We start from the raw sequence: 23,726 nt of genomic DNA, 5'->3' as shown, positions 1-23,726 counted from the left end.
AAGGAGGCGGAGCCTGTTTCCATGGTGACAGTAGTGAGGGAGGAGGAGGAGTTGGGGCCGGAGATCCCGCGCTCTGGCCCGGCCCCTCGGCTGAACTGTGATGACCAGCTCACATTGGCGCAGAGAGCGGAGGTTGCTGAGTTACAGCAGCGCTACTCTGATGTGTTCTCCTCGCGGTCCGGTCGCACGAATCTCATCCGACATCATATTGAGACCAGGCCGGGGGTTACGGTGCGGTCTCGGCCATATCGGCTTCCCGAACACAAGCGCAAAGTGGTTCGGGAGGAATTAAAAACCATGCTTGAGTTGGGTGTAATAGAAGAATCCCACAGCGCGTGGTGCAGTCCCGTTGTTCTGGTTGGGAAGAGGGACGGGACTGTGCGGTTCTGTGTGGATTACCGCAGGGTGAATGAAATATCACGTTTTGACGCGTACCCAATGCCTCGGGTCGACGAGCTCCTAGATCGGCTGGGCAAAGCTCGTTTTTTCACGACGCTGGATTTGACCAAGGGCTACTGGCAGATTCCCTTGTCACCAGAGTCCCGAGAAAAAACGGCTTTCTCCACTCCGGAAGGTTTGTACCAATTTGTAACACTTCCGTTTGGCTTGTTCGGTGCGCCCGCCACGTTCCAGCGTCTCATGGACCGCGTGCTGCGCCCCCACGCTGCATACGCGGCTGCCTACCTGGATGATGTCATCATCCAGAGTGGCAGCTGGGAAGAACACATGCGGCGGGTGGGCGCCTGCCGCGAGTCCCTGAGGCGGGCGGGGCTCACCGCCAACCCGGCGAAGTGCGCAGTTGGCCGGAGGGAGGTACAGTATCTGGGGTACCACTTGGGAGGGGGACAGGTGCGGCCCCAGGTAGACAAAACAGCGGCAATCGCGGCCTGTCCACCCCCCAAGACAAAAAAAGAGGTGAGGCAGTTTTTGGGACTGGCGGGCTATTACCGGCGGTTCATTCCCCGGTTCGCGGACTTAACCGGCCCACTGACTGACCTCACCCGAAAGGGTGCTCCAGAACTGGTCCAGTGGACGGAGCAGTGCCAGCGGGGTTTTGAGAAGGTAAAAACAGCACTCTGCGAGGAGCCGGTGCTGCACATGCCTAACTTTGACATCCCTTTCTGTCTGCAGGCGGACGCGTCGGGCCGGGGGCTGGGGGCGGTGCTGTCCCAGTGGGTGGGGGACGTCGACCACCCTGTGCTGTACATCAGCCGTAAACTCTCGGACCGGGAGGCAAGGTACAGCACGGTGGAGAGGGAGTGCCTTGCCATCCGGTGGGCGGTCTGGGGCCTCCGCTACTACCTGTTGGGGCGTGCCTTCAGTCTCTGCTCGGACCACAAACCGCTCCAGTGGCTCCACCGCATGAAGGACGCCAATGCGCGGATCACCCGGTGGTATCTGGCATTACAGCCCTACAACTTCCGGGTGGTCCACAGGCCTGGTGCGCAGATGGCCGTGGCCGACTTCCTCTCTCGCCCCGCTATGGGGGGGTGTGGGGGGGAGTGGGCGCGGCCGGACGGCTGCCCGGCCTGAGTCTAGCGGTGGAGGCATGTGGAGAGGGGCGTGGTTCACGCGTTCCCTGCGGGCGGGGTGTGTGCAGGGGCCGGCCATGAAGCGGCAGACAGGTGAGTGGATATCTCAGCTGGAACGAGTTATCTAATCACCTGTTCCTTTTATTAGCAGCGTCGGAGACCATGAGGGGGTGGTGTGGGCTGGAGACGACGAGAGCGACACCACGAGAGAGACGCTGAAAAGCGGAAAGAGACTTTGGGAGAAAGAAAATAAAAGAATTGTAAACGCTGCATCGGATGGTTGTGCCAGTTCCTGTGGTCCCAGACGAACCCGAACCTGAGCCTTGCTACATATATATACATAGAGCATCCTGGATTAGAATAAACTCTTTATTTGGAGTAAGTGATATATAGCCAACAACAGGCTCGATACATACATCAAAATTAATAAATAAATATGATCAAATTCTCAATAGTATTTTAATTTATTGTAAAAATGTCTGTCCCCCATGGGAGGCGTGACAGAAAAAAAATAGAGAGCCACAGATTGTACAAACTTTTGAAGCAAATACTGCTATCAAGTACTCCCTGTAACTCTCAGTAAAACTCCTGCACCATATTTTTTTTCAGTCTCTCTCAGGTTTGATGGGTATCTCCTCCAGGCTCCATGTTTCAGCTCTTTCAGCTCTTCAGAATAGTCCACAGTTTGGTTCTTAGATGGTAAATGGGTTATACTTTGATACGCTTTCCCACCTTTAAGGTACTCAAAGCACTTTGACACTATTTTCACATTCACCCATTCACACACACATTCACACACCGATCAGGAACAAGGGGGAGGTGTCTTGCTTAAGGACACAATGGACGTGATGGCGGAAGCTGGGGATCGAACCAGGAACCCTCAAGTTGCTGGCACGGTCACTCTATTAACCAAGCCACACCGTCTGGTTCTTAGCTATTCTTAAAAGGCTCCAGAATACCTTGACGGTCTTTAGATTTCACCCTGCACAGATTATAGACAAAAGGGGGTCTTGGCTAGGGTGCCATTAAAACTGAGTTTAAAAAAACACCATTACCTTGTTTGTCTGATTGACTGTTTGCAAGCTATGTTGTGGGTTATTTGAGATGTTTCTCTTTCGCTTGCTCACTAAGCGTACTTCCATGCAGCAATAAAGCACCTATGTTGGTCTGTGTGTGTGTGTGTGTGTGTGTGTGTGTGTTTCAGAGGTGGGTGGTAACGCGCTACATTTACTCCGTTACATCTACTTGAGTAACTTTTGGGATAAATTGTACTTTTACTTTTACTTGAGTATATTTATAGAGAAGAAACGCTACTTTTACTCCGCTACTTTTATCTACATTCAGCTCGCTACTCGCTACTATTTTTTATCGATCTGTTAATGCACGCTTTGTTTGTTTTGGTCTGTCAGACAGACCTTCATAGTGCCTGCGTTTCAACAAATACAGTCACTGGTGACGTTCACTCCGTTCCACCAATCAGATGCAGTCACTGGTGACGTTGGACCAATCAAACAGAGCCAGGTGGTCACATGACCTGACTTAAACAAGTTGAAAAACTTATTTGGGTGTTACCATTTAGTGGTCAATTGTACGGAATATGTACTGTACTGTGCAATCTACTAATAAAAGTTCCAATCAATCAATCAAAAGTGTGAAGGAAAAAATACCCTTTTTTATTTCAACCATACATCCCGTCAAAAGCCTAAAGACTGACTGCACAGTTCCTGTCTTCACAATAAAAGTGCCGCTCCATCGCGCCTGCGCTTTCAAAGTAAGAGTCCCCGAAAGCCATCGCAAACAAGCTAGCAAGCTACGAAGTTTGCCGCCAATGTATTTCTTGTAAAGTGTATAAAAACGAATATGGAAGCTGGACAAATAAGATGCCAAAAAGCAACCACTTTCATGTGGTATTAGACAGAAAGGAGGAACTTTTTTTCTCCTCTATTTGAAAACGTGGACGTTATCATCACTACTGTCTGATTACAATCAATGCAAGTCATCAGAATCAGGTAATACACCAACTTATATTCTTGTCTTCATGAAAGAAAGGAATCTATATGTGGTAAACATGCATGTATATTCATTAAAACACCTTTAACATGCAAACAAAAACGGCAAAATAAATAAATATAAATTATATACTGTATATATCAATGTATGTATATATATATATATATATATATATATATATATATATATATATATATATATATATATATATATATATATATATATATATATATATATATATATATATATATATATATATATGTATATATATAAATATATATATGTGTGTGTGATGGTATGGGGGTGTATTAGTGCCCAAGACATGGGTAACTTACACATCTGTGAAGGCACCATTAATGCTGAAAGGTACATACAGCTTTTGGAGCAACATATGTTGCCATTCAAGCAACGTTACCATGGACGCCCCTGCTTATTTCAGCAAGACAATGCCAAGCCACGTGTTACATCAACGGGGCTTCATAGCAAAAGAGTGCGGGTACTAGACTGGCCTGCCTGTAGTCCAGACCTGTCTCCCATTAAAAATGTGTGGCGCATTATGAAGCCTAAAATACCACAACGGAGAACCCCGGACTGTTGAACAACTTAAGCTGTACATCAAGCAAGAATGGGAAAGAATTCCACCTGAGAACCTTAAAAAAATGTGTCTCTTCAGTTCCCAAACGTTTACTGAGTGTTGTTAAAAGGAAAGGCCATGTAACACAGTGGTGAACATGCTCTTTCCCAACTACTTTGGCACGTGTTGCAGCCATGAAATTCTAAGTTAATTATTATTTGAAAAAAAAAAAAAAAGTCTGAACCTCAAATATATTGTCTTTGTAGTGCATTTAATTGAATTTGGGTTGAAAAGGATTTGCAAATCATTGTATTCCGTTTATATTTACATCTAACACAATTTCCCAACTCATATGGAAATGGGGTTTGTACTAGAGTCCGTGAACATTGCTCCAAAGTCGGGATTTTTTGTTGATTTAATGTGCATACAAAAGTAAACATTGACAGGTGCAAAGGCAGCAATATATTATTGTGAAGTGAATTATATTTATATAGCGCTTTTCTCAAGTGACTCAAAGCCCTTTACATAGTGAAACCCAGTATCTAAGTTACATTTAAACCAGTGTGGGTGGCACTGGGAGCAGGTGGGTAAAGTGTTTTGCCCAAGGACACAACGGCAGTGACTAGGATGGCGGAAGCGGGGATCGAACCTGGAACCCTCAAGTTGCTGGCACGGCCGCTCTACCAACCGAGCTATACCGCCGGTATTATAGTAAGCTTTGTGTACTCACAGACTCACAGATATACACTCTGGAAGCCAGTTGTGCAGGGTTAAACAAAGGTTTAATGTTTTTTCCAGTTTTCACTCGTATGTTTGTCCAGACTTTTCAGTCTCACCAGTCCTCCTCCTCTTCCTGTACCCGGCCGCTCACTGTTAAAGACAACAGATGATTAGATTAACACGTACCACCTTCGCAATCTATTCATCTGCCAGCTGTGTCTCGCCGTCAGCACATGCCACGCCCCCGTCTGATGGCGCTCTGTTTTCAGCACCATGGACAGAGGCAGTGACCTTTACTCCTACAAGTGCGCTGATCACACTCCCTTTCCACAATGATAAAACAAGACGGCGGCTAAAGAAGGACTTCCCTATTCATCCCCGAAAAAACCCACCAGGTGAATAGCTGATTTTACGACTTCCGGTGCTGACATAAGACAACCCGCGTCCCATATGTGACCGTAGGATGAACAAATACACTACGGTACTCAGGCTATAGTGGCCATTAACAGTTAGCTTCTACAGCTGGGTTGCCCAAAGTGTGGCACAGGAGCCATCTGTGGTCCGTGACTCATTTGTCATCGGCCTTAAGCACATTACAAAAAACAAAAAATAGAGATCTCATTTGCACCCCTGGTGGTGAAATCTATCAAAATTAGGGTGGTGCCAAAAAGGAGGGATTTTTCAAATGAACTGTGTGTCAGTTTTAAAAGTGCTCCCCCTCTGGTCAACATATGAAATAACAAGTGTGTGTAAAAATTTGAAGTGTTCCCAATAACAAGTGGGTGTAAGAAATTGAAATGCGCCCCCTTTGGCCAAAATTAATAAACAAAATAAAATAAATATGTATATTAAGACATACTGTAATAATGTAAAGTAAATAATGAAGATTAAAAACCAATTTCAAACCAAAAAATTAAAAAAATTTAAAAATAAACTAAAAGCAGTCTTTTTCTCACAAAGTGTCGACTTTTTTCTTATAATATTGGGAACAATTTCTCATATTCTTTCTGTTTCTGTAATATTGCAATATTTTCTCGTAAAATTATGACTTTTTGAAGTAAAACTATTACTTTTAAAAGCAAAATGGTGACATTTGCATACAAGATTATGACTTATAAAATTATTGCCAATTTTTTTTTAGTTGTTGTAAAATAGTGAAATTTTTTGAGTAAAATTATGACCTTTTCCATAATTTTGCCAATTAAATGACTATTATAATATTGACAAAACTTTAAAGTTTTCTTATAAAATTGTGACTTTTGTCGAGTAAAATTATGACTCTTTTCATAAAATTGGCAAAATTTTAAGCTTTTCGTGTAAAGTTGTGGCTGTTATTGAGTAAAAATTCCAACTTTTATCACAGTATTGAGCAAATGTTCAGTTTTTCTTGTACAATTTTGACTTGCGTTGAGTAAAATGACGACTTTTATTATAACACTGCCAAAATTCTAAGTTTTTCTTGCGAAATTGTGACCTTTTTCTTGTGAAATTCCAACTCATTTTTCACAACATGCTTTATATTTGCATAGTATGTATATATTATTAATGTTGTACATACAAATCTTTACATATCTAGAAAGGGTGGTCCTAAAGAGGTAGGCATTTTTCAGAGGTCTCAAGAAGGGAACGATTACACAAAGTGTGTGTGTGTGTGTGTGTGTGTGTGTGTGTGTGTGTGTGTGTGTGTGTGTGTGTGTGTGTGTGTGTGTGTGTGTGTGTGTGTGTGTGTGTGTGTGTGTGTGTGTGTGTGCGTGTTTGTGTGTGTGAGTGGCTGAATAAGAGCATGGACATGTCAGTGAGCCACAAGTGAGCAAAGCCAAATGTCGCGCCGCAGAGTTGGCTTCTATCTGAGCGATAAGAAACGGCGAAGAATGAATCTGGACGCCTTTTCAGAGCTTTGTGCGTAAGTTTGATAACTTATTTGGTTTTTGTTTTACTTGGGTCAGGTCAGGTGTCTGTCTTCTAACAATACATGCAATAAGCGATGTTAAAACTAGAATAGAACATGAACCAACATATTATTTTCTCTTTAGGGGCCATGGAGTGGAGGTGGTGGAGGTAAAATGTCTTGTTTTGCACTATTTTTGTCTATTTTCTCACATGTCTGAGTATGTTTTTGCATGAGGTAATTTTCTGATAAAAGACATAGACTTTGATTTTCCATCCCCCGTGTTAGTAAAAATAGTTTAGCCCAGTGCCACAGGTGTCATACACATATGTGCACAACTTTAGTAATCCATGTCACAGCCACCTGCAGCTCTCCCACAACCTCCATTCAAAAAAGGCCTTTGTGGTTTTCTTCCTAAAATCATGCCAAGAATGGATGTTCAGTCGGCAATCAGGTGTTTTATGCCATATTTAGACCAAATGAGGAATTTCCCATTCTAAAAAGGGCGCCGCCGGGATGAGGGGGGAAAAAATGGGTTGTTATTTATTATTTTTTTCCTGTTGCAGATTGATCTTACTCAGCCACTGGGCCCCCAGGGACCCTTCCATGTCATTGTTCACAAGCTGTCTGATGTCATCGTGGAGGCGGAGCACGACAGCCAATCACAGGAGCTCCTGGCCAACTTTCAGGTGGACCTACCTGTGCAACCGGGTCTTTTTGTTGTAAAAATCCGACCGTCAACCAACAATTGTTTTTTTTTTAAGTGGTTGTAATCTGGTGAAGTAATTTTCCGCAGTTGAATACATTGTAAAGGTTAAAACAATATTTATTAGTGTAGGTCAGGGGTCGGCAACCCAATATGTTGAAAGAGTCATACAAAAAACAAATTTGTCTGGAGCCGCAAAAAGTTAAAAGCCTTATGTAAGTGTTATAATGAAGGCAACACATTAAGTAAGTGTCTCAGAGGGTTGGATCACTCCTGGAAATTACTGGCTTAAAACTGCCAAAGGTGTTCACAGGCTGTCTTCTTCTAATGGATTTATTACAATCTTTGCAAGCTGGGTAATGTTTGCTGTGGTCTAGAACAACATGGCACACAATCAGAAATGCAGCCAATGTTACACACAGATAATGTGTCATGAGACATGCAAATATAAATGAAATACACAGAGGACATACGTAAAGGATATTAAATGAACTCAAATATACCTACAAGGGAGGCATAATGATGCAATATGTACACACAGCTAGCCTAAATAGCATGTTAGCAGGGATTATTAGCGCAAGTCAATGACGTCGTTTTCACGCACAGCATAAAACGTTTGATGGACAAAATGAGACAAAGAAGGAGTGGCATAAAACACGTCTTTCTGTGGCAGCGACGGAGAAAGTTGTACACGTAAACCAACTACGGCGAGTTCAAGGAACGCCAAAATTAGTAGGACAAAACGGCACTGGCCAAATACTGTCATCAGTGAAGCATAAACACGAACATATTAAACAGTGGGCTTTCTAACAATTAGGAAGGTTTGTGTTATGTTTGTCCTACAGAAACATTATTAAAACAACAAATGTATTTTACCCCCATCTTTTTACATTTTTCAAAAAGCTCCTGGGAACCACTAGGGCGGTGCTAAAGAGCCGCATGCGGCTCGAGAGCCACGGGTTGCTGATCCCCGGTGTAGGTGAATACATTCTCTAGACTATGGGTGTCAAACTCTCAAATTTGGCCCGCCATGTAATTTCACTTGACCCTTGAGGTGATATCAAATGAACACTAGAGCTGGCCCGCCGATTATATTCAGCGGAGGTGCCGCAGTAACACCACATTCACCGCTAATTCTCATACTTGCCAACCCTCCCGGGAGAGTACCAGATTTCAGTGCCCGTCCGGAAAATCGTCACATTTCACTCTTCCGGGAGCTACAAGGTGGTGGGGGGTGGGGGGTGGGGGGGGTTTGGTGGTAGCGGGGGTGTATATTGTAGCGTCCTGGAAGAGTTAGTGCTGCAAGGGGTTCTGGGTATTTGTTCTGTTGTGTTTATGTTGTGTTACGGTGGGGATGTTCTCTCGAAATCTGTTTGTCATTCTTGTTTGGTGTGGGTTCACAGTTTGGCGCATATTTGTAACAGTGTTAAAGTTGTTTATACGGCCACCCTCAGTGTGCCCAGTATGGCTGTTGACCAAGTATGCATGCATTCACCAGTGTGTGTGTGAAAGGCCGTAGATATTATGTGATTGGGCCGGCACGCAAATGCAGTGCCTTTAAGGCAAGCCCACAATATTGTTGTCTGGGTAGAAATTGGGAGAAATTGGGGAGAATGGTTGCCCCGGGAGATTTTCGGGAGGGGCACTGAAATTCGGGAGTCTCCCGGGAAAATCGGGAGGGTTGGCAAGTATGACTGGGAGACGCAACTTCTCTGTACTTCTCCCTACGTCCGTGTACCACTCCGTACAGCGGCGTTTTAAAAAGTCATACATTTTACTTTTTGAAACCGATACAGATAATTTTTGATATTACATTTTAAAGCATTTATCGGCCGATGATATCGGCAGTCCGATATTATCGGACATCTCTACATACTGTACAGTGTGTGCTTTCTCTGGGATGCCGAATGATGGAATGTTAATATCTTCCCTTTCGGATGAAGAATTGACCATAATCCTCAATAAGGGTTTTTAAAAAAAAGGGTGCCGCAGACGATCGTTTTTTCGTGTCTTTCTCGCCATCTCCGGGTATAAGTTGAAAGGCTTCTTAGTTAATGGCCAGATTCTTCTACTATCCAAGTGAGAGACATGATTTGTAATCTAGAATTAACTTTCACCGATTTAGAGGCGATGCAGCAGCTCACCAGCTGATGATGTCAATATAGCAGCATAATCTAGTTAGGTCTCTGTATTCACGGCGCCGCTAAAAAATAGTTTGTCTCTGTTAGCGATTATGATAACAGTATCGCTAATACTTGGTTAATATTCAGGTCACAAGATGTAAATGGAGTATTGTTCGCTGTTTATGGATAGTTATTTAGAGGTCTTTATGGGTGAAATAGTGTACTCCCATTAGCTGCATTGTTAGCCACCTCGTACTTGCTGTATTTTACAACTTTGAATGCATTTAAAAAAAACAACAAAAAAAACACATGTGTTTTTGTCTTAGTCTAGTCTTACATGGAGATTGTGAATGACAGGCACACTTCCAAAAGAATTGCAGTCCCCCTTTAAGATGAAAAAAAAAAAGCAGATTCATTTTGATAATTATGATGTATTAGGAATTAGGATGGAATTTCTATAATTCCCAATCTTTATGAGAAACAAGAACACGCTTGTTTTTATTGCATTGGAACTCTTAAGTACATGTAAATAAAACTCTGCTTATGATGGTGTCTTCTATGGTCTTCTATTCTGCCCATAAAACCCTGCAAACAACCATCCAAAAAGCGCCAATAATACTCCATTTGCATTTCTTGACGTGAATATTTACAGAATATATGCGATACACGATTTTGTTATGATAAGCTCTAACGTTAAGGACCTATTTTTAGTGGCGGACTGTCACAGAGAGGAAACTACCTTATTCTGCTGTATTGATGTCATCAACTGGTGAGCTGCTCCATCGCTTCAGAGCTTGTGAAAGTTTTTTCTAGTCTATAAATGATGTCTCTCACCTGTATAGTAAAAGGATGAGGACAACATACGAAAAGTTGGTCAACTTTGACAGCCAGTTGGCGAAATGGTTCCACCCCCTTTTTTTACGAGGGTTATTGGTCATTCTTCATCTAAAGAGGAATATATCCACATTCTACCAGTCAGCATCCCAGTGACAGCAGACATTGTCCAGTAAGTGATGTTTGTTTGTTGTCTCTCATAAAGTCTGCGATGAGTAGTAATCAGTGATGTTGATGAAGGTGAAAGCGAACGTTGTGATGTGTTTGTGAAATTAATGCTCCGTCGTATGATTAAAATGATCAAAATATGTAAATATTACATGTTGTGAATATGCCTGTTACTAGTACTGCATTACATATATACTTAGTGTGTCTATGGACTGGACTCTCACTATTATGTTAGATCCACTATGGACTGGACTTTCACAATATTATGCTAGACCCACTCGACGTCCATTGCATCCGGTCTCCCGTAGAGGGGGGTGCACCCACATCTGCGGTCCTCTCCAAGGTTTCTCATAGTCATTCACATCGACGTCCCACTGGGTTGTGAGTTTTTCCTTGCCCTTATGTGGGCTCTGAACTGAGGATGTTGCTGTGGCTTGTGCAGCCCTTTGAGACACTTGTGATTTAGGGCTATATAAATAAACATTGATTGATTGATTGAATTATAAACTTAGGGAAGCGGCTCCACTCTGTGTATAGACATACACAGTAAGCTGCGAGCCGCCTCTGTCAGCTGAGGGACCAAACAAAATGAAGCGTCAGCCTGTATCAATTCATTATGAGGTATATTTTTAGATAATAAACCAAACACCAGTAACATAAATATGTTTTGTTCAGATAGCATAATGTACACTAACTTTCATTGAATTGCTCTTTTTGCATCTTTAATGCACAAAATGAAAAGGTTTCATGACCGTATTTTCCGGACTATAAGCCGTTACTTTTACCCAAGCTTTGAACCTTGCGTCTTATACACAGGTGCGACTAATCTATGTTTTTTTTCCTTTGCTAGCGGCTAAATTATGGAATGGATTGAGCAAAGAAATCAAACAATGTACTAAAATGATCCACCTTAATACACTGTTCAAACTCAAAGTGTTTACAAAGTACAAGGAAGAAGAATCCTGATGAATATCTTGAACCTTATTAAAAAAGGAGAAAATCTTATTAAGGATGAAAAAAGACATGAATGAGTGTTCTGTTTAATTTGTTTAGCCGTGTTACAGGCACTTAATGTATGTAAATAAACATTAACTCGCTCTTTGTAATTATCTCATTTCACTACGTACTGGTATATATCTATCTCCGGTGCAACTAATATATGAAAAAGTCTCTTTTTTTCTTCTAAAAATGTAGTGGGTGCTGCTTATAGTCCAGAAATACGGTTTATGAAAGCTAGGGTTCTTGAATTAAAAATAATAAAATCATATTAGCATCATACAGTGTATCATAACAGTAATCATTTCTGAAAAAATCCTACGTCTGCATGCGGTCTGTTCCTTATAATTAAGTATTTTAGTAAAGAAAACCCCAGAAGAAAAAAACATTTGTCTTAACTAGGGATGTCCGATAATATCGGCAGTCCGATATTATCGGCCGATAAATGCTTTAAAATGTAATATCGGAAATTATCGGTATCGGTTTCAAAATTATCGCTATTGGTTTCAAAAAGTAAAATGTATGACTTTTTAAAACGCCACTGTGTACACGGACGTAGGGAGAAGTACAGAGCGCCAATAAACCTTAAAGGCACTTCCTTTGCATGCCGGCCCAGTCACATAATATCTACGGCTTTTCACACACACAAGTGAATGCAAGGCATACTTGATCAATAGCCATACAGGTCACACTGAGGGTTGCCGTATAAACAACTTTAACACTGTTACAAATATGCGCCACACTGTGAACCCACACCAAACAAGAATGACAAACACATTTCGGGAGAACATCCGCACCGTAACACAACATATACACAACAGAACAAATACCCAGAATCCCTGTTTTGAGGCATGTTAAAAAAAATAATGCACTTTGTGACTTCAATAATAAATATGGCAGTGCCATGTTGGCATTTTTTTCCATAACTTGAGTTGATTTATTTTGGAAAACCTTGTTACATTGTTTAATGCATCCAGCGGGGCATCACAACAAAATTAGGCATAATAATGTGTTAATTCCACGACTGTATATATCGGTATCGGTTGATATCGGAATCGGTAATTAAGAGTTGGACAATATCGGAATATCGGATATCGGCAAAAAAGCCATTATCGGACATCTCTAGTCTTAACCTCCCGATCCAGTCACTGGATTTAGAGAAAGTAGGGGTGAGCAGAGCCCATGAAGGAGCCTCCTCATTGGCTGACGCGATATATAGCAAAGCGCGTGCACGGTGCAAACCTGTTTTGAGTAAAGCATGGCTGCCAAACACCCACTCGGAAAGATTGCAATACCTGCTCTTGCCTTTTCAGCATATACTGCAAAAAAAGACAAGATTTAAAAATAAATAAAAATGATTGCTCCGGCATTCTGGGCAAGTCTTGGACTAACTTTGGACATGCAAGTGGATCTTTTCCTTCTAGACATGTCATCTAAGGTTCCTATATTTTGTGTGTATCCTTTTGCGTGGCGACGTGTGTTACCCGTAGTCTGCAACAAAATAGGAACTAAGGGATCCTTCGATGCGACTTCAGACTGTCAACAACCTACGCGTGTGCACCTACAGCTCTCATGCGCGGTTTAGTGCTTTTCCAGAGAAAAGCACACTAGGAGAGACTATCAGCGAGGTGCTCAGAGTGGGGCGGGGCGGGATTTGAATTCTGCCTGGTGACACAAGATTCAAGTACCCCAGCTTTAAGAAAGTGAAAGTGAAATCTCCCTTTGTGTGACGTCCCATGCAGAGCTATGTGTCAGCCCACAGCAGCACAGTTCTTCTGGACCCCCTGCCTGCCATGACCCGGCTTCTAGACCGCTTCGCCTCCTACCGGATCATGAGCGAGCTGCACAATTCCCTCCGAGGTATTTCAGTGGTACTACTGCAGTTGTGTACAATAAAAGTTTGTGAAAAAGAGTTTTGTGTTTTCTGCGTGTCAGATTGGCGCATTTGCTGTCCTCCGTACGTTGACGTCCACAGCTCGCGAGACATGGCGTCCATTCAACACGAAGTGACGACCCAGAACTTGAGCTTTCCTCTCAGTCAGTTTGCATCCGCTCACTTGTTATATTATTTCTATAGCTACCGTATTTTCCGGACTATAAGGCACACTTAAAATCCTTTTTTCCCCTCAAAACTCGACAGTGCGCCTTATAGTCCGGTGCGCCTAATATAAGGAATAATTCTGGTTTTGCTTACCGACCTCGAAGCAATTTTATTTGGTACATGGTGCAATGATAAGTGTGACCAGTAGATGGCAGTCACACATAAGAGATAAGTGTAGACTGCATTATGATGGCAATATGACTCAAGTAAACAACACCAACATTTTATATATTCCATTGAAAATATAGAACATTACACACGGCGCTCAAAAATCTATGAAAATATTTTAGTACGACTGTGGTAAGCTATGAAGCCGCACCGTTTGATGTGCTTCAACATACAAGCATTATTATGGTGTGTGTATAAGGTAAGACATATTAGCTGGCGTTTTGTTTCGCAATATTATGCAAAAGCCACTTTTCTTACCTTCTGGTACCTGCTGATCTGTATTTGGGATCTGCATAAATCCTGAAAAATTGCAAGGGTAGTACGCCGTAGTCGATAAGCTTCTTATTTTTCTCTATCTTCTTGTTATGTGACATTCATCTTCCGCTGTTGCCATTTCTAATATAAAGTAGTGTCAAGTTCTTACTTATATCTGTCAGTAAACTCGCCATGGAAGCGCTAAAACATACCGGTGTAGTGAGTTTACATTATTCACCCAAGGAACTTTAGTTATTAGAGAGTTCCGGTCGGATGTTTTTTCACGGCACATATTTCTGGTGTTGTTGTTTCCGGATGAGGAGATGCTGCTCCGGCTCAGCGACACCATAAATAACCCGTTGGGAATTAACGAATGAAGGACTGAAATATAACTTAAAAATCAATAATCCTGCTGATATCTGTTGTAATGTTTACGTCTCACTTTTAAAGCGTGATGCTGGGCAGAATTTTTAGAATGTGTAGTTTGTGTCCAAAGCCAAAACAAAAAATAAGATAGTAATACTAATTTCAGAACTGCTTCAAGACGTAACATTTCTATTCAGTAGAACAGTACTTCTCGAACTTTTTTCACCAAGTTCCACCTCAGGAACCACTTGGCCCTCCAAGTACATCCATAACGGCCGACAGTATAATATATAAGTATTCGTTAAAAAACCAGGGTGAGGTTTTATTGAATAATTATATTTAATATTTATGTCCACTGTGGCATTACACACAGTATGAACAGCAACACTGTGTTTGAATATAGCAAAATAAAACACTTTAATCGAGTGATTCCTTGGCGTACCACTAGATAGAGCCACTATCACAGTTTGAGAATCACTGCAGTAGAGGGTTCCAAGACTGAATACATTTGATTTGATTTTTATTAAGGATCCCCATTAGCAGGTTGCCTCAACAACCCACTAGTCTTCCTGGGGTCCACAATTCAATACAATTACAAGTAAAAGCATATAATTATAACTACACAATACAGAAAAAAAAATAATAATAAAAGCATCAATAAGAGGGTCTGTGTAAGTTCCGTTCATTCTATTTCCAATCCTGAAATGCAAATCAAAAAATAAAATCAGGGCCGTTTTTCTATTTATATTATATATGGCAGATTTTAATTCGTGCTGTTTCGTTTTATGGGTTTTTATTTTTCCAGATAAACACAAAAATCGAATATATGTTCATCCAAAATGCAAAAATGCGTGTTTATCTGTGTGATGACAAATTGAACCGGAAGCAGTACTTTAGGTCCATGTACCTTCCGTTCATTGTATACAAAAGTTCCCTGTGAGTAGGGTAATGATAATGCTCAACCGTCCAGTTTGTATAGTCCAGTGGTTCTTAACCTGGATTCGATCGAACCCTAGGGGTTCGGTGAGTCGGCCTCAGGGGTTCGGCAGAGCCTCCGCCGCGGAGGTCAAGACACACCCAACTCATCGTGTAAATAAAAACTTCTCCCTGTCGGCGTATTATGGATACCCCCAAACAATGTTCCCTCTAATTTTCCATCTGTGTGAGCAAACGCAAAAACTCCTTGAGCATTCAGTGGAGCACACATGAACGACGTCAGACGTGCACATGCACTGAGGTCACACCTGCAGCACACCTGTCTCAAACCTGACTAAATAACAAGTTCAATGTTTTATTATTATAATCAAATGACAGCAGTCATTTCCATGAGATTATTTTCGAATATAAGTGTTTTGGCCCACTTACAATGACTATAACATATTGTTTTTCATGAGCTGTGTACTAGTATTATATGTCTGGGTGGGGGGGTCCTGCTTTGGAAATAATGTGTACCCCTTTCAGATATCGCATTTAGTTCCCACTAAAACATTCACATGTTGCACAATGAGATGTAAACATGGGATCATGTGTACATTCCTGTAACTTTCTGTTTGTAAAATATACCTTTATTAGTATTTCTTTAATATGATAACATCATTTTATGATTACGGTTCGGGTTCGGTGAATGGGCATATGAAACTGGTGGGGTTCGGTACCTCCAACAAGGTTAAGAACCACTGGTATAGTCATTGAAAGACAGAACAAGCTGAAACAGTTGGGAGTCAATGACCTGTTGCAATGTTTTTCAACCTTTTTTGAACCAAGGCACATTTTTTGCGTTTAAAAAATCCGGAGGCACACCACCAGCAGATATCATTAAAAAACGAAACTCAGTTGACAGTAAAAAGTCGTTGTCGCAATTGCTGGGTATGACTTTAAACCATAACCAAGCATGCATCATACTCTTGTCTCAGAGTAGGTGTATTGTCGCGACCTGTCACATCACCCCCTGACTTATTTTGACTTTTTTGCTGTTTTCCTGTGTTTAGTGTTAGTTCTTGTCTTGCGCTCCTATTTTGGTGTCTTATTCTCTTTTTTTGGTATTTTCTTGTAGCAGTTTCATGTCTTCCTTTGAGCGATATTTCCCGCATCTACTTTGTTTTAGCAATCTAGAATATTTCAGTTTTTTTTATCCTTCTTTGCGTGGACATTGTTGATTGTCATGTCATGTTCGGATGTACAATGCGGACGCCATCTTTGCTCCACAGTAAGTCTTTGCTGTCGTCCAGCATTTAGTTTTTGTTTACTTTGTAGCCAGTTCAGTTTTAGTTTCGTTCTGCATAGCCTTCCCTAAGCTTCAATGCCTTTTCTTAGGGGCACTCACCTTTTGTTTATTTTTGGTTTGAGCATGAGACACCTTTTTACCTGAACGCTGCCTCTCGCTGTTTCCGACATCTACAAAGCAATTAGCTACCGGCTGCCACCTACTGATATGGAAGAGTATTACACGGTTACTCTGCCGAGCTCTAGACAGCACCGACACTCAACAACAACACATCATTTGCAGACTATAATTACTGGTTTGGAAAATATTTTAACCCAAATAGGTGAAATTAGATCATCTCCCACGGCACACCAGACTATCTCACGGCACACTAGGGTACAGTGGTTGAAAAACACTGACCTATTGTATGTAAGGACTGTATGGAAGTGACACTTGGTGTTTTCTTATGACCAACACAACTTCCTTGTCTGTTGAGCAGTTTGTAAAACAAGAGTTGCACATGGCTCTCGGTCCCATGAGGTGAGTGCTATTTGTTTGTTTTTTACTCTCCGCCTTTCTTGCCGCATTTGCTACTTGTTTTCGTGCGTTTGGTTTTGTGCGCAGATGTCGCTTATCTTCAGTGCGGCGAGTCTGGAGGAGATCCATCCGCCGTGCGTGCTCCAGAGTTTTGTCAGCCACGGGGCCGTCCTGCACAAGGTGTTTGTGGTCGGGGACAGACACTTCTGCGTGGAGAGACCCTCGCTCAAGAACTTCCCCTCCGGCCCGTGTGGTCAGTCTGTAAATCCTCCACGTTTTGGATCCTTGCAGTCTCTTCCAATGTTTAAAGGGGAACATTATCACCAGACCTATATAAGCGTCAATATATACCTTGATGTTGCAGAAAAAAGACCATATATTTTTTTAACCGATTTTCGAACTCTAAATGGGTGAATTTTGGCGAATTAAACGCCTTTATATTATTCGCTCTCGGAGCGATGACGTCACAACGTGACGTCACATCGGGAAGCAGTCCGCCATTTTCTCAAACACATTACAAACACCGAATCAAATCAGCTCTGTTATTTTCCGTTTTTTCAACTAATTTTCCGTACCTTGGAGACATCATGCCTCGTCGGTGTGTTGTCGGAGGGTGTAACAACACCAACAGGGACGGATTCAAGTTGCACCAGTGGCCCAAAGATGCCAAAGTGGCAAGAAATTGGACGTTTGTTCCGCACACTTTACCGACGAAAGCTATGCTACGACAGAGATGGCAAGAATGTGTGGATATCCTGCGACACTCAAAGCAGATGCATTTCCAACTGGACTGGACAGATCAGCTTTCAGGAAAAGAGAGCGGATGAGGGTATGTCTACAGAATATATTAATTGATGAAAACTGGGCTGTCTGCACTCTCAAAGTGCATGTTGTTGCCAAATGTATTTCATATGCTGTAAACCTAGTTCATAGTTGTTAGTTTCCTTTAATGCCAAACAAACACATACCAATCGTTGGTTAGAAGGCGATCGCCGAATTCGTCCTCGCTTTCTCCCGTGTCGCTGGCTGTCGTGTCGTTTTCGTCGGTTTCGCTTGCATACGGTTCAAACCAATATGGCTCAATAGCTTCAGTTTCTTCTTCAATTTGGTTTTCGCTACCTGCCTCCACACTACAACCATCCGTTTCAATACATGCGTAATCTGTTGAATCGCTTAAGCCGCTGAAATCCGAGTCTGAATCCGAGCTAATGTCGCTATACCTTGCTGTTCTAACCGCCATGTTTGTTTGTATTGGCATCACTGTGTGACGTCACAGGAAAATGGACGGGTGTATATAATGATGGTTAAAATCAGGCACTTTGAAGCTTTTTTTCGGGATATTGCGTGATGAGTAAAATTTTGAAAAAAAATTTGAAAAATAAAATAGGCCACTGGTAACTGATTTTTAATGATTTTAACCCTTCTGAAATTGTGATAATGTTCCCCTTTAAATATTTCCCATCGAGTTGTGTTTTTATCTGTTTGCTTGTGTTACCGACGTGCACTGCAGCTGTGGTTTCTCTCTGCCTGCAGACAGAAAGAGCATCTTCTTCAACAGCCATCAGGTGTCCAAACCAGAGTCAAGCTCCGACCTCACAGCTGTGAGTATTTTTTTATGTTTTTTATGTTTCTCTTCAATCAAAAATCTGGGATTTAAAAGCAAAGTCGCTTTGAGCGAAGAACGGGTACACAGTTCTATCCCAAAAAAGTAGCTATTGGTGCCTCATTTGCCTGTCTCATGTCACTGGACACCTTAAAAAATACAAAAACCCAAAACCAGTGAAGTTGGCATGTTGTGTAAATGGTAAATTAAAACAAAATACAATGATTTGCAAATCATTTTCAACCTATATTCAATTGAATAGACTGCAAAGACAAGATATTTAATGTTTGAACTGAGAAAACTTTGTTATTTTTCGCAAATATTAGCTCATGATGCCTGCAACATGTTTCAAAAAAGCTGGCACAAGTGGCAAAAAAGACTGAGAAAGTTGAGAAATGCTCATCAAAAACGTATTTGGAACATCCCACAGGTGAACAGGCTAATTGGAAACAGGTGGGTGCCATGATTGGGTATAAAAGCAGATTCCATGAAATACTCAGTCATTCACAAACAAGGATGGGGCGAGGGTCACCACTTTGTGAACAAATGCGTGAGCAAATTGCCGAACAGTTTAAGAACAACATTTCTCAACGAGCTATTGCAAATTATTTAAGGATTTCACCATTTACGGTCTGTAAAATCATCAAAAGGTTCAGAGAATCTGGTGAAATCACTGCACGTAAGCGATGATATTACGGACCTTAGATCCTCAGGTGGTACTGCATCAAAAAGCGACATCGGTGTGTAAAGGATATCACTACATGGGCTCAGTAACACTTCAGAAAACCACTGTCAGTAACTGCAGTTCGTCGCGACATCTGTAAGTGCAAGTTAAATCTCTACTATGCAAAGCGAAAGCCATTTATCAACAACACCCAGAAACTCCGCCGGCTTCGCTGGGCCCGAGCTCATCGAAGATGGACTGATGCAAAGTGGAAAAGTGTTCTGTGGTCTGACAAGTCCACATTTCAAATTGTTTTTGGAAACTGTGGACGTCGTGTGCTCTGGACAAAAGAGGAAAAGAACCATCCGGATTGTTATAGGCGCAAAGTTGAAAAGCCAGCATCTGTGATGGTATGGGGGTGTATTAGTGCCCAAGACATGGGTAACTTACACATCTGTGAAGGCACCATTAATGCTGAAAGGTACATACAGGTTTTGGAGCAACATATGTTGCCATCCAAGCAACGTTACCATGGACGCCCCTGCTTATTTCAGCAAGACAATGCCAAGCCATGTGTTACATCAACGTGGCTTCATAGTAAAAGAGTGCGGGTAGTAGACTGGCCTGCCTGTAGTCCAGACTTGTCTCCGATTGAAAATGTGTGGTGCAATATGAAGCCTAAAATACCACAACAGAGACCCTGGACTGTTGAACAACTTAAGCTGTACATCAAGCAAGAATGGGAAAGAATTCCACCTGAAAAGCTTCAAGCTCCTCAGTTCCCAAACGTTTACTGAGTGTTGGTAAAAGGAAAGGCCATGTAACACAGTGGTAAAAATTCCCCTGTGCCAACTTTTTTGAAATGTGTTGCTGCCATTAAATCCTAAGTTAATGATTATTTGGAAGAAAAAAAAAATTGTTTCTCAGTTCGAACATTAAATATCTTGTCTTTGCAGTCTATTCAATTAAATATAAGTTGAAAAGGATTTGCAAATCATTGTATTCTGTTCTTATTTACGAATTACACAAAGTGCCAACTACACTGGTTTTGGGTTTGTAATTAAACAACATTTCTTCCTTCTGTCTTACAAGATGGATGAGCAGATGCCGTATCTTCCTCCCCCCAGCTCAGAGGCCGTAGCCGCCCTGGTCAAAGAGCTCCGGGTCCAGCTGGGCATGGCTCTGTTTGGTGTGGATGTCATCATCAACATACACACTCACACACTCACTGTCATTGACATCAACATCTTCCCAGGTATGGCTCGTAAGCACACACACACACAAACACACACACAGACACACACACACACACACACACACACACACACACACACACACACACACCCGTGCGCACATCAGGAATTTCCCTGTGTGGACCAATACACACTACAGTACCTATGTTTGACTACTTGTCATACACACTTCACACACCAAAGTCATAAAAATTCACCTCCAGGGAACTATTTTTTTCAATCAAATAATCCATAGGGACATTTAGGGGGCCATTTTCTATTGATTTCAATGCGTAGGGTATTGGTCCCACCAGTACATAAAAACACGTCAACACTCACAACTGCCGGTTGAGTTTGATTGATTGATTGAAACTTGTATTAGTAGATTGCACAGTACAGTACATTTTCCGTACAATTGACCACTAAATGGTAACACCCGAATAAGTTTTCCAACTTGTTTAAGTCGGGGTCCACGTTAATCAATTCATGGTATGAGAGCAGCGCCCGTTGCGCTGGCGTATTTTAAGGCGGATCCGACATTAATTGAGTCATCCAGCAGCTCAATGTAAGCACCCTAACCCAAACCAACACGTCTCCACTCCCAGTAGTGCCATTGGAGGAGGCAAGTGCCCAAAGTGCGTGGGTCTCAGGCTCGCAACCTATGATCCACCCTAAACAAACTCACACAAAGGCTATCTGTAGCAGAAAAACAGACCCCCATTGCCCCATAAAAGTCCAAAGGTGATGGTATTTTGGATGACAGGGACAGGCTTGGTCAGCTTGAATTCTCTAGTCTGAAAGTGAAGGTCGTTCTATCCACGAAGTTGTGGTGACGTGGTAGTTCGTCAGCTGCAGGCGCGACTGGGCTGACCTATTTAGGAGTACCGCAGCCCAATTCGAATGCAGAGACCCCTAGAAAAGGTGGGGCAATCATTGGTCACCACAAAACCCCCCCAACTGGCATACCGCGGCTAGTGGGGACCTACTCATGCGGTCAAAAGACAAGAAGAAGACCAAAACCAAAACTGAACCCTTTCACGGTGGGAGCGTGGACTGTAAGGACCCTCATAGACAACGACAACACAGACACAGAGAGACCACACCAACTCACTGCTCTTGGGAGTCAGGAACTGGACCGCTTCAATATTGTCATCGCCACCCTATACGAAATAAGACTTGCTGGAGAGGGAAGTCTTGCCGAAGTCAGTGCCAACTTCACCTTCTTCTGGAAAAGGAAAGATGCTGAAGATCGGCAGTTCCACATTGTTGGCTTTGCAATCAAGACGTCAATCATGAATCGCTATAACCTGGTCCCAACACCTATAAGTGAACGTCTTATGACCCTTCGTGTGCCGCTCCCTAACAGCAACAACCTGACCCTGATATTTGTGTATGCACCAACCCTTGAGTCCGAGGAAGATGTGAAAGAGTCTTTCTATAATGCCCTTAACCGGACCATCGAAGCTGTATCCAGTAAAGACAAGCTTCTTGTGTTTGGGGATTTCAACGCCGGAGTCGGTTGCGACCACAATCTCTGGGAGAGGTTTGGTTGTTATCATCAGTAATCAACAATTGAGAACAGAGAACTGGATATTGGAACAGTGTAGGTCTGACTTGGTAGGATATGGACAGCAAGTAGTGGGCAGAGAGAGAGAGAGAGAGAGAGAGAGAGAGAGAGAGAGAGAGAGAGAGAGATCAGAAGGCATAAGAAAAAGTATCTGCATTTGATTGTTTACATTTGATTATTAACAATCCGGGGAGGGTGTTAGTTTAGGGTTGTAGCTGCCTGGAGGTGAACTTTTATTGCGGTTTTGAAGGAGGATAGAGATGCACTTTCTTTTATACCTGTTGGGAGCGCATTCCACATTGATGTGGCATAGAAAGAGAATGAGTTAAGACCTTTGTTAGTTTGGAATCTGGGTTTATCGTGGTTAGTTGAGCTCCCCCTAGTGTTGTGGTTATGGCGGTCATTTACGTTAAGGAAGTAGTTTGACATGTACTTCGGTATCAGTGAGGTGTAGCAGATTTTATAGACTAGGCTCAGTGCAAGTTGTTTTACTCTGTCCTCCACCCTGAGCCAGCCCACTTTGGAGAAGTGGGTAGGAGTGAGGTGGGATCTGGGGTGGAGGTCTAGAAGTAATCCGACTAGCTTGTTCTGGGATGTTTAGAGTTTAGATTTGAGGGTTTTGGAGGTGCTAGGGTACCAGGAGGTGCATGCGTAATCAAAAAAGGATTGAACGAGAGTTCCCGCCAGAATCCTCATGGTGCTTTTGTTGACCAGAGAGGAGATTTATAGAGAAATCTCGTTCGTTGGTTGAACTTTTTGATTACCTTGGTTGCCATTTTATCACAGGAAAGATTAGCCTCTAGAATGGAACCTAGGTAGGTGACCTCATCTTTCCTGGTGATAACAATGTCACCCACTTTATATAGTGGTCATCACCAACACCCTTTTCCGACTCCCGAATCGCCACAAGACCACCTGGAAACACCCGTGGTCAAAGCACTGGACCATCCTAGACTACATCCTTACCCGATCACGCAACCGGAGCGATGTTCTTGTGACCCGCAGCATGCCCGCTGCACACGAATGCTGGGCAGACCATCAGCTCCTCATATCTCGCCTCAGACACCTGCGAAACCACTCCCGTCATAACAGACAAGCAAAGAGGGCACGACACTTGAATGTCGCAAGAGTGAAGATCTGTGCTGTCTCGGAAGGCTACTTGAACCATCTCACGGAACTTCTGACCGAGGCTCCAATACCGGCACCCTAGCCGGATTCTGCAGAAACGGACTGGTCTGTGCTTCGCAGCACCATCACCAAGGCTGCAAAGGAAATAGTCGGCTACTCCAGACGCTCCCATCAAGACTGGTTTGATCAAAACAAGGCCAATAACCAACAACTGATCAATCAGAAGAGAGCTGCCCTGGCATGGGAGAACCACCCTACTTGCGCTTGCTTGCGACACTTCCAGGAAGCAAAGCAGAAGTGCCAGCGAAGGCTTCGAGAAATGCGGAACCTCTGGTGGCAAGACAATACAAA

General features: G+C 42.6%; 1 protein-coding gene across 2 annotated transcripts in view; it reads left to right on the top strand.

The window, feature by feature from the left end:
• Nucleotides 1–6,656: 6,656 nt before the first annotated feature.
• The window catches only part of LOC133572866 (inositol-tetrakisphosphate 1-kinase-like), a 17,861-nt gene continuing 791 nt past the window's right edge, over nt 6,657–23,726 (top strand). The window contains exons 1-9 of one of the 2 annotated variants that reach the window (XM_072911939.1): nt 6,657–6,739; nt 6,870–6,894; nt 7,291–7,413; nt 13,294–13,411; nt 13,487–13,588; nt 17,144–17,184; nt 17,269–17,434; nt 18,715–18,782; nt 20,541–20,703. In XM_072911939.1, coding sequence (XP_072768040.1) covers nt 6,657–6,739; nt 6,870–6,894; nt 7,291–7,413; nt 13,294–13,411; nt 13,487–13,588; nt 17,144–17,184; nt 17,269–17,434; nt 18,715–18,782; nt 20,541–20,703 — 889 coding nt within the window. Of the gene's footprint in view, nt 6,740–6,869; nt 6,895–7,290; nt 7,414–13,293; nt 13,412–13,486; nt 13,589–17,143; nt 17,435–18,714; nt 18,783–20,540; nt 20,704–23,726 lie in introns of both variants that reach the window. The other variant, XM_061925927.2, reaches the window with a different exon arrangement.

Source organism: Nerophis lumbriciformis, linkage group LG30 (assembly GCF_033978685.3).
Source record: "Nerophis lumbriciformis linkage group LG30, RoL_Nlum_v2.1, whole genome shotgun sequence".
Classification (NCBI taxonomy): domain Eukaryota; kingdom Metazoa; phylum Chordata; class Actinopteri; order Syngnathiformes; family Syngnathidae; genus Nerophis; species Nerophis lumbriciformis.
Note: the sequence above shows the minus strand (reverse complement) of the source record. Positions and strands in the feature narration are given on the sequence as shown.